General features: G+C 41.8%; 1 protein-coding gene across 3 annotated transcripts in view; it reads left to right on the top strand.

Moving 5' to 3' along the window:
* Htr7 (5-hydroxytryptamine receptor 7) overlaps positions 1-9,597 on the top strand; it is a 93,822-nt gene extending 84,225 nt beyond the window's left edge. For 2 of the 3 annotated variants that reach the window (XM_028882861.2, XM_028882862.2), the window contains exon 3: positions 7,974-9,597. In XM_028882861.2, the coding sequence (XP_028738694.1) occupies positions 7,974-8,016 (43 nt within the window). In that variant the 3' untranslated portion in view covers positions 8,017-9,597. Of the gene's footprint in view, positions 1-3,884; positions 4,558-7,973 lie in introns of those variants that run through there. The other variant, XM_028882864.1, reaches the window with a different exon arrangement.
* The last annotated feature ends 2,407 nt before the right edge of the window (positions 9,598-12,004 follow it).

The following is a 12,004-nucleotide window of genomic DNA, read 5'->3' as shown; positions in this document are numbered from 1 at the left end:
CCCTGGGCAAGTGACATGCTCTTCACTTATGACCCAACTAAGTCTAGGTCCCACATAACCTCAATCCTAGGCCCACAAGTCTTCTAAATACTCGAGTGTGTTTGTCTTAGAATGGGAAATTGTTAGAGTATAGCTCGTCTGGTTCTTGGGCTGGGGCTGGCATCACAGTGTTTATTTCTACTTCTATTGTGTCTACTCTGTTGTACATATGAAGTCGTTCACAATACAAAAGGCCTCATTAAAAAATTAGCATGTGACATCAGGTTCTAGGACTTTTCAAATCTAGATGATCCCACTGAATTGAGTATTTGCCCCCCAGACTTTGAAATTCTTAGAGGAGGAGCTACATTTTAGATTCCTGTTTGCATCATCTATGCCAGTGCTAGACAGGTGTAGAATACCAACGGCAGTATCTGCCCTGCTACCCAGTTCTCAGGGAATGAACTTGTGGCTTAGGGTAATTGATACAGGATAATTGACTTATGATCGCATAGATAATGTGGAATGAATCATCCCAGTGCAGGTGCCCTTAATCGTCCCATCATTCTACTTGCTAGATGAATTCAGTCTGAGGTAGTAAAGAGCTACTGAATGGTAGAGCTTGGAACAGCAGACACCAGCTTGCTAAGAAGGCAGCTAGGATGCTGCTGTCCTTACTCTAAGTGAGCTGAGTTTGTTAGACATGCTGTATGGGTGGGAGGGTCCCATCTGGACAGAATCCTAGTCATTTCTCAAATATAGGAAATTAAGCCAAGCCATTGATAGGAGTTCTAGGGTGTGGACTGGGAAGTGTGAGGGTGAACCGAAGACAGCTGTAGATTTCTTGATAAAATAGCTTTGGATTAATGAGTATGGGAAAGTGAAGGATTTGGTGAGTAACCTATTTTAGTTGGTGTACTTCTGTATGCCCTGGAAACAGCTATTTTTTGGGACAAGTTGTCAGGTTATTTTGCTTGGCACCAGGTTTGTTTGGCCATAAAGAGGAAAGTGTGTTCGTTTTATTTCTTAGGAGTAACACAATGAGGAATGTGTTTGAGGAAAGTCTTTGGAAATGGTGTGGAGGGCAGACACCAGTGTGAGATGGGGGTAGGGGTGGGGGTGGGGGGCAGGAAGTCTCATTCAGTAGCCAGTGTACAAACTAGGAGAATGCAGATGATGTTCTGATCATCTCTCTATTTACAGGCCTCTGAGGACTTGTGGATAATTTTCCTGATTAGTTTATCTAATAAATTCACAGGTAATTCAGGTATAAGAATAGTAATTTTAAAAAAATGTGACATAAACAGCTTTCCCTGTTTGAAATAATAATAGCTCACATTGACTGAGCATTCATTGTCAGCCACTACACTGAGAACTCTGTGGGAAGAATACCACTGAAACTTCAAAAATTTACAATGGGCTAGTTTTCTCCATTTCCATTTTGAAGATGATAAAACAAGAGCTTGGTGAGATTAAATCATTTCCCCACGGTCCTTCAGATAAGATTGATAGAGTTGGATTTCAGCCCAGGAAGCCTGTGTTCAGAAGTGCTTTTAGTTTCATGCTACTGTACCCTTTATAAAAATAAATCAGCTCAAATAAAGCACAGGATGCTTGCCTGTCTGTCCTTAACTAGTGTGGAGGCTTGGGTGTTGTTTCCCCTTAGTCCCAGACAAGGGTCAGCAGACTTACATGATAAGAGACCAAACAATAGTATTTTAAGCCTTTGAAAACTCTCCTTGCCACTGCCATCCACTTAAGTAAACAAGAGGACATGGGTGTATATACCAACAAGACTTACTTTACAGAAGAGATGGCCAGCTGGATTTGGTCCATAGGCAATAGTTTGTTGTCCCTTGATTTAAGAGAGAATTACTGGGCCTAATTACATCTCTCTCAGTTTGAATTTATAACATGTAGGATATGCAAATCAGTTAAGATTGTTGGCCTAAAAATATCCATCAACTTTAGGATGTATTTACTGTTAGAACTGTTGTGTGGAGTTCATATAGCAGCCATGTTTGAACTCTATACTAGGCAGTTTTGCTGTCAGCACAATGTTAGAATATTCATTCTCAGTTTTTTCAGTTTTTTTTTTTTATAACTTGCACACACTGTGGTGGAGACATAAAATGTGACATCATTTTTGCTGTTGTGCATGTATTTCTACACAGAAAGTATATGCAGATAGAGTCCAGAAACATATACTTTTGTGATCATACAGAAGTACAGAAAAATCTTTTGTGTTCTGAATGTTTGCGTGTCCCCCCCCTCCGCCAAATTTATATGTTGAAATACAGACTCTAAGGCAGCAGTATCAAAAAGGTGGGGACTCTACGAGGTGACTAGGTCATGAGGGCCCTTATAAAAGGGAACAGAGGGAACTGGCCTATGAAGGAGACAGAGAGCCTCACAGATACCAAATTTACTGGCTCATCAGTTATGGACTTTCTAGTTTCTAGCAGTAAAGGACATTCTCAGAAACTACCACTTTATGGTATTTCATTGTAACAGCCTGAATCTACCGCAGCACATGAACACCCAGCTTTGTTTTGTAATGATGAAAGCCACGGGTAGAAAGCTGTGTCAGTCAACAGAGAAGAACATGACTTAGCTAATGCTTACATGAATGCTATCAGAGAAGACTTCCTGAAAGAAAGGTGAATCTTTGAGGCTAGTCAAAGCATTTATAATTAACAGTGAACAGAGGGGCATTCCAGGTAAAAGGGACATCTATGTAGAGCCACCAATATAGGAGTTAATGCAAAGGACAGACCAGCCAGAGCTGAGACCTAGACTAGTTTCTAGAGTGGGAAAACAGTTGGAGATCAGAGTAGAAATGACATAGAAAGTGTTACTAATGATCTATGCTGGTCCCAAGATTCTGGACTTAAAGTGTAGGCCACGACTCTCAATTCAGAGGAATCATTGCCTCTTCTCCTGCAGATGGTTGACAAGGTCTGGAGATACTTTTGGTTGTTATTACTGGAGTGTGCCTGGATGTTAACTGTCATCTACTAGGTGTAGGTCAGGGAGGCTGCCAGCTATCTTACAATGCACACAGGGGCCTCCTGCAGAAAAGACTTACCCAGCCTATAAGGAAGAAGCTTGGGAACTCTGATGTAGATGGTAGTAAGCCATCCATATTTTCTGTAGCTAGGGGATAGAACCATCAAAGTAGAGGACATTGGCTCAGAGACATGGTCTAGGAAGACTCAGAAGGTGGAGGCTGGATGTAGAGTCCTTTCTCTGATATTACTAGAAACACTGGATGGCTTTCTGTGCCTGAGATACAGCACCAGGCATGGTTGGGGTAGAAAGAGGATGGTGTAACAGTGTTCACCTCGGGAAGTTCACACTCACTGTGGGTTTAGGTACTGTTGAGGTTAGTGACACTTGACCATGAAAGACATATTGGAGTTAGAACCTGCATGGTCCACAGTTACATTCAAGCAAACACTAATTAGAAAGCTGCTAATAGATTTGACTAGACATATGTAAGTCTCATGTTTTGCTAACTTGTTCTTTGGTATTATTAGGTTGGGTGATATTTGGGGTTATAATTTACTGAGTCTGAATGGTAATCTGTCACTTTGGTCTCTAGAAGAGTGACAAAAGACATCCAATCCGCAGCTCAGAGCAAAGGAGAAATCATCTTAGACTCCTACTTTTCCAGCTCCCTCACACATCTGGTGGCCACCCCTAAGGACTCTGAGAAACTCCCTATAACTTCTCCTGCCTTTTTCTTCCTATCTGGCTGCTTGGGTTCAGGCCTATGTTATTTTGCTTCTTGTTTGGCCCTTCTTGACTCCATTATTTTTTTTCTCCTACACTTCAGTTTCCTTGTTTCTCTGTGTGTTGTCACTTCCAAATATTTACCCATTTCTTCCCACTTTCTTAATCAGCCTAACCCAAGCTTCAGGAGTCCAGCAGGCACTGGAGAATTTCCCTTGGGGTAACAGAGTGAATACAGGGAAAAAAGCTGTAAATACTGTTGCACGGGTAATTTGAATTCACTGCTATCAATTCTAATCTTTTCACCATTTCCCAAATGTTTAAATAAAGGCAATGACAAAATATAACAACGTGACATGAGCAAGGTTCCTTTCTTTCTCTTTAATTGGATGATTTCCCTCAGAGACTTGAACTGCCACAGATTGCTTTTAAGTATCTTGCCACAAGGACTTGTTCTTGGGCATCATTTATGAGTAGCATGGAAAGGCAGCTTCTAAAATACTTTGCTCTAAAAGAATATCATGGAGTTGTTTTGAAGCAGCTCTTCTTTTTCTGTCTCCCCTCTTCTCCTTGGTGATTGTATTGTCTTCATCTTCAAAGAGCCTCTTAGAATCCCCATCAATTGCAGTAGTTCTCGGCAGTGACTCATCACAGAATAACCTTGGGTTTCTGCCATGAATTCTGTCAATTTGTCACTCCAGGCTTTAGGCTGCAGCTTTGGAATTCAACCTGATTGCATGCTTTCTTTGTGGAAAGGGGTAATTTTAAAGAAACGAACTAAAGTACATCCCGGGGAAACTGGGAAGAAGCATCAAGGCCCCTGCAACCCTGAGTGTCTGTGATGGGTCCCTGCCTTAGTGACAGAAGCCAAAAAAAAAAAAAAAAAAAAAAAAAAAAAAAAAAAAAAAGAGTTTGCTGTTCTCTGGACATATACCTCACAGTGAACAGTGATCCTTTCTTCATCATTAATTGCCTGAAGTTCAAGTTCAGTGATTTGCCTTCATTAAATAATCAACTAGTAATGACAATGGTTTCTTCGCTCCATGCTTTACAGTTCCCCAGAGTTTAACTTTGAAGTATCTTAAAGCAGGAAGGGTGTTGTTCTATGTCGTGTTTTATGTAATGCTGAGGATCAAAGTCAGAAGCCTCACGCATGCTAAAACTCACCCACCGAGCCCCAGCCTGTGCCCTGCTCTCTTCTACCACTTGCTTTTGCTTCTGTTTTTCCTCAGTTGGTAATAAATGCAGGTAGCACAATGTAAAATCAAACAGTACAGAAAAGTACACAATACAAATAAGGCTTGGGGGTATTCTTAGGAAGATAATCTACATGGTAAAATCATGAAAGAAGTGATATCAAGGTAGTAGGGTTTAATAAGAAGAGATGAGGGGGGGCTTAGGATAGGGGTTGCTGAAGGACAGTCCAGTCCAGTGACAGCTGCTGGTGGAGGTGATCAGGGGACCTGGAACATGTCTTCAGTGATATCAGGAAGTTGAGTAGGTTCGGGTTGTCCCAGGGAGCTAGGCTGTAGTGGGCGTGATGGAAGGAGAGACTATACCATTAGCAGTAGGAATGTGTGTTCTAAAACTAATGTAGATGTGAGGTCTCTGCCTGGGGAGACTATATGTTCTAGGAAGATGGCATTGACAGTAGGAGAGACGCTAATGGTATCTGAGCAGTTTGGTACCTGGAACCCTTAAATCATCACCATGGCTAGCAGGTGGGTGGTAAGGAAAGATGGACTCTGGAGATGGAGCCTGGAGTAGAGTTTAGGAACGGGTGGGAGCAAAACTGAGTTAGAGGATGCTGGCTGTGTTCCTTCCACCTGGTTGGAAGAACCAATGGTCCCAGGATAGAATTGTCTCCAGAGCTTCATTAGTTGAGGACACAGCTTATTTCCTGTGTCTACTCCAACCCATGGCCAGTTGAAATACAGCAATTGTTCTCAGGCACTATTGAGTTGAGGGTCCCAGCCAGAGATTGTGTCTTATGGAGAAATGGATTTTATCAGCAGGGATATTCAGTCATTGTCACACTGATATGAAGGACTGGACAGAGAAGGGAACTTGAGATAAATGGATTCAGATATAGGGACAGTGTAAGTGGGGCAGGCAGGCTAAACTGGAAGCATACATAGTCCTGGGCCTATGACTGCCTAGACCATCTCCTAAATATAGTGCTCATGTGGTAAGTCAAGGGCTGTGAAAATGTGGCATTGTGGGAGTGTGGTTCTATACTAGGAGAATGGATACTTTCTCAGCTGTTGGCCGAAGCTTCTTTATGGCCCAAGACACTTCTGTGAGTCTAGAAGACAGGCCTGGAGGGAAGCAGGATTCTGATTTCTGTGTAGGTCAGTTACTAGGATATATATTTCTAGGTTTAAAATGGGTGAAGATTCTCAGTGGACGTAACACAATTTTGTGTGTGTGTGTGTGTGTGTGTGTGTGTGAGAGAGAGAGAGAGAGAGAGAGAAAGAGAGACAGAGACAGAGAGAGAGAGACAGAGACAGAGACAGAGACAGACAGAGACAGAGACAGACAGAGACAGAGAGGAGACAGAGACAGAGAGACAGAGAATATGCTCTGTACTTTGATCATATTGCCCCTTATTCTTTCTTAGCTCTCTTTAGCCAAATGCATTCTTCTTTTCAAGTCCCAAGCCCACCACCCACCCACTTTCATGTTTGTCTTTTTGTGTGAGAGACCCACTGCATCTAATTAGTGTTGCTTTATTGAACATTGTTACTTGAGAAAGGGCAAATTTCCACTGGCTGTACTTCTCCCTCGGGTACTATTTAACCTTAATGACCCCCCCCCCCACTCCTGATGGGATGTTAATGGACCCAGTCTTGTGCAGGTGACTAACCCTTCTATGAGTTTATGAATGCAATAGCCGTGCCATGTCCAGAGGATGGGTTTCATAGCCCTTTCTCCCATCTTCCTGCTTTTATATTCCCTTTCTCCTCTTCTTCCCTGTCCCCTGAGCTTGGCAAGAGTGAGATAGGTGTGTCACATAGGGCTGATCATTCAGTGGTCAGTTATTCCCAGCACTTTGGCTGATTATGAGTCTGCATTAACCATTGTCCTCTGAAACAGAAGCTTTTCGGACCCAGGCTGACAGTAGTACTTACCTATGGTTAGTACTATGACAGTAGTACTAACATAACTATTTAAAAGGCAGTTTGAAACTATGTTCATTTAGTAAAAAAAAAAAAAAAAAAGATAATAATATAGCTAGATCCTATGACCTTCCAAGTCATGGTTGATCAGGTTTATAGGAATGAATTCCCTCCTATAGCAAAAATCTTACCAGAAGGGGATTGGTTATCCCCACAAACATCATGCCACCATATCACCAGTTGGCACATCTTGTTTGGTAGGTAGTTACTATAGAATGAAGGATTCATAACTAGGTAAGACTGCTGATGACTTTTCTTTACCAGCAGACTGTGTAGTATCTTCTGGCAGTAGGAAAGCTAGCCATCAACGGGGAATTGTTGAGGTCAGTTCCTGTTTGATTTCAGCTAAAGTGTGTGGTATATTCAGCACAGTCTCATCATCTAGTCTTGGAAAGTAACCATGGAGATGGCAGTAGTCTGCATTGCTTTGATGCCTCTCTGGCTTCCCCACCCCAAACCTCCCAGGGGTGTACCCTACACTGGCACTGGGATTTTCACTTAATAACTTACAGCTTCTCAGAGCAGCTGTCTACATGCATGCAGGGTATCTTTCTTCAAACTCTTTTTTAAAATTGTATTTTAATTGGCTTACAAAATAGATTTTCTGTATGACTTTTTTACATCTTTAGTTTGGGCTTAGCCTTCCCACATCTCTTCTTCCCTCTTCACATCTCACCCTTGTTTAAATATTTCCAACCTTGATATTGCCCCCTGTATTTTCATACTGTTGTTATTTTTTTAACAGTCATTATTTTCAAGTAGGGAGAAGATTATACTATTTTGCAAAGATTTTAAGTTCTTTTGAAAGCAAAGCCATTTTTCGATACATCTATATTATATTTGGGGGCTCATTCTCAAGTATATTACTAAGGGCTTGGTAACTTACAGAACTTTTGACATTTATGAAAAGAGGCACATTATATTTTCTTTCCCATTAGAGATGCTCATGAAACCTTATAAATCACCAATGATTGAAATCACTGACTGCCATAAAAAAGATAAAAAAAATCCACCCACCACAAAATATGAAAACCCACACTTATGATCTGGCTAATTATCTTGTCTTTCTCTCTTTTATAGACAAAACTCTGACCACTGTAGAAAAAAAGTTCATGATACATGATCCAGAGTGGAATATTGGAGATGAACAGTGCAAAGCAGGTGGAAACCAGGAAATCATTGGCTGAGACTTCAAAATGGAATGTGGCTTCTGTCTTCTTGGCATGGCTGAAATGGAATGGGGTGATCTGTTGTACAAAGTGTATTTTGGGGGAGATGGCGACCTCTTCCTTTTTGTCCCTGTGGATCAGTGATATTGTGTTTAAATGAAAATAGTTCTCGGTAGTCAGACAGCCATCCCGGCAGTAAGCACACTAACAGAGCTGGGTTCCGGGAGGGAAGCAGTTTCTGGTGCTTTCCACAAGTCCACATCCACGCGAGTGGGGGAAAATCCTAACGCACAATTCCCATGCTTCCAGTCTAGGCTTTGTGGTAACTCTTCAGGAGTCATTCATGAGGCAGAGTACATTCTGTGGTCTGACAGAAGGGTGTCTTTCCAAGCAAGCTGCAGTAAGCATAGTGTTGAATGTATTGCATGTCCACGTTAGAAAACAAAAACTTGTCATCAGCTAATACAAAACGATTCCCCAGAGCAGTGTCTGTCCAGAGCTTTTGTCAAATACTTTGGCTTTTCTGCAGGGTCCCTGTGACTTCCTACCAGTGTATGTCCACTGTTAAACCCTTATCATTGTGGTGTAACTCAGGAACAGATCTCAGGATGGAGAGAGGCAGAAAACCTGAATAAAGCTTTTCCTTGCAATCACACTCCTGAAGGCTCCTGGGAGAGGACGGTAACGGAGAAGAGTGAGTGCCACCTAACTGCATTGTATATTAACATGATTCTCGGCATGTTGTTTACTATCATCTTCTACAAGGGGGCAAGGAGTCCACAGGGCTGGTCTATAACTGTGTGTCATGAGGAAGGAGTGTGGCGATGGCATATCCATGAATGGGTGCGGTGCTTCTGGAGACAGCGCAAACATGTTCATCCAACTGGACTGTGTGAAGCAGAGGTCACCTGGACCCCTGCTGTGAAGACTCTAGAACATCATTCTGTTTCATGTAGAGAATTTGTCTCTGTGTTCTCTGTATCTTAAATCAAATGTGTGCCTGATGAATTCTGTCCTCTAAACCCCTCCCTTCAATAAAAATGGTCAACATTAAGGACAGGTAAGGAGACAGAAAGGGTTCCTTTGTGGATAGCATCCTTTAACACTACACTATGTGTGGGTGAAGGAGATGGAAGGGAATAGATCAGAAGAGTATCTATGTCTACAAGGGGGAAATGAATGCAAACCTTTATTTAATAAAAAGAGAACTGAAAGAGAATATTATTTTCCTACAATTAAGAAGGCTGTCCTCTCACAGGATACAAGGAGTTCCAACAATGATTATGGACTTCTTCCAGCTGTCACTGATGTTGTTTATTATGAGACATAGGGAAGGGCCCCTTTCCTGTGAAGGGGAGGTAGGCATTGTCCTTTCAGACAAAGTGTGTACAAATTCCTGAGCCGCAGATTTGCTAGAGTGACCGTATATACTTATATTCATAATTTAAATAACAATGATGTCAGATACATGTTGTTAAATTTGAAAATGTTTTATTACATTACATCAAATAAAGGTTATTTGTAGCTGTAATAAAGCAACCAAAGTAATTGTTTTTAATAAAAGGTCTGATGTCATACATGTTACTCTACAAAGAACGGTGGGGCATACTCTGTGCTTGTGCTTGCTAAGACCTTAACAGGTAGCTGGGAGTGCTGGTGCACACCTGTAATCTTAACACACAAGAAGCAGAGGCAGGAGAACCTTGAGTCTGAAGAAAGTCTGAGTTTACATCTAGAGACATTGTCTAAAAACAACAACAACACAACCTAACAAATAATTGAGTTTTGTACTAAATTACATTTCAATGTAGGAATTTATCTACTTAGTGGCCTTTACGTTTTAAATCAAAGAGTGTTTGTTTGTTGATTAGATGAACACTGGCCTCTTGCTCCAGTCCGGATTGTCAGTGCTGAGAGGGCAAAGGCGGGAGTGGCGTAGTCCTTACTTGGGAGGAATTTGTCCTCAGGACCCCAGCAGCCATGTATCAGGCCATCAGTGTGGAACAGAGCACTGTAACAGGTTGCTGAGATGGTTTTCTTTCTTGCAGCACACGGCAGGACCTTATGGCTAGTTAGTGGCATTAATGCAGACTTTGTGTTTGCTTAATTCACTATTCAAACTAACTTTTTATCCCGCCTGATGTTAACGCCTGAGTGTCACACTCTGCCTCACTGTAGCTGCAGGGGCTACCTGTGTGCATTGCACTTGAGATGCGTGGCAGGCAAATGGAAGGAAAAGGCAGCAATCGAAAGGGAGGAAATGTCCAATAATTAATCTTTCCTGTATGACGTAACTTGTCTCTGCCAAAGGCACAGCTTTTGTTTTAACAAAGAACTGAGAGAAGTTATTGAGGTAAACATTTTCCATATAGTTTATGACTGTTTGGGCAAGAATGAGTGATGATTAATCTCTCACTTTAGGGGATCAGCTGTCATCTTCTGGCAAGGCTGAGCACTGGGAAGCCATGCTTGGGAAGTGAAGTGCTTGTAAGAGACACTGAGTCACTGTTGCCTTTCTGTTTAGCTTTATTCAGTAAATATCAAACATGGTACTCAGGGTTTTCCTGGGCTTGTTGGAAGCTGCATCAGACACAAGTCTCCAAGCACTTACGTGGTGTCTTGTCCATGAGAAGCCTGTTTATGTATTTGATAATCATATTCTCATATAGTTTTATTAGACTGATTGTAGGCATGAAGTCACCAATCTGTGTTAAAAATTTGCATTATTTTTTCAAACAGTTGGTGCAAACACAATAATTGTTTGAATTCCCACCTGGAGACGGTAGAACTTTTCCTTTCAGCATTTTAATTGTCAGTCAAGTTCTCAATGGAATGGATACAAATGTTTGTAAGCCTTGAATTATTTTAAACAGTTGATGATTTTTCTTCTCAGGATCTTTACACATGCTCTCCCTCTGCCCAAGATGCTCTTTCTACTTTCCATTATTCACTAGTCATGTGTCTTCATCATTGTTTTCATCACTGATGTGGTGGCTTGGCTGAAAATGGCCCCCATAAGCTCATAGACAGTGGCACTATTAGGAGGTGTGGCCTTGTTGGAGGAAGTGTGTCACTGAGGGTGAGCCTTGAGATTTCAAATGATCAGAACAGGCTCCGTGTCTCTCTTCCTACTGCCTGGTAATCTGGATGAAGAACTTGTAGCTAGAGTTTTCCTGGTCCTGCCTAGCCCACGGTCAGGACAAATCTCTCTCACCCACCAGTCCCGCAGCTGCTCAGACCTGACTAAGTAAACACACAGAGACATATTACTTATAAACTGTATGGCTGTGGCAGGCTTCTTACTAACTGTTCTTTTTCTTAAATCAACCCATTTCTATTAATCTATAAGTTGCCACATGGCTCGTGGCTTACCAGTATCTTAACATCTTATCATGGCAGTGGCTGGCAGCTCTCTCTGCCTCAGCCTTCCACTTCCCAGAATTCTCTCTGCTTGTCCTGCCTATACTTCCTGCCTGGATACTGGCCAATCAGTGTTTTATTTATTAACCAATCAGAGCAACACATTTAACATACAGAACATCCCACAGCAAGAACTCTTAGCTACTTTTGGAGCACCATGTCTGCCTGTGTGCTACAGTTCTTCCTGCCATAACCATAATGGACTAAACTCTGTAAAGCACCCCGATCAAATGCTTTCCTTTATAAGAGTTGCTGTGATCATGATGTCTTTTCACAGTAATAGAACACTGACTAAGATAACCAATATGCCCCTTTTATTGAGCAACATGTTAGGAACATATAAATGGTAGGCATGTAATACATGTTTCTTAATGGGAAGAAAGAAGAGAAGGATGGAGGGGAGGAGGAAGGGGAAAGAAAGGAGGAGAGGACTACAGTTGATTTGGCATTTTAAAATATTTTTACCAGAAGAAGTGAGAGATTTTCAATGTTGTGACCTGCCCAGGGAGGAGCAAGTAAGAA

Source organism: Peromyscus leucopus, chromosome 1, assembly GCF_004664715.2.
Source record: "Peromyscus leucopus breed LL Stock chromosome 1, UCI_PerLeu_2.1, whole genome shotgun sequence".
NCBI lineage: Eukaryota > Metazoa > Chordata > Mammalia > Rodentia > Cricetidae > Peromyscus > Peromyscus leucopus.
The sequence above is the reverse complement of the archived record's forward strand: the minus strand, read 5'-3'. Positions and strand labels throughout refer to the sequence as shown.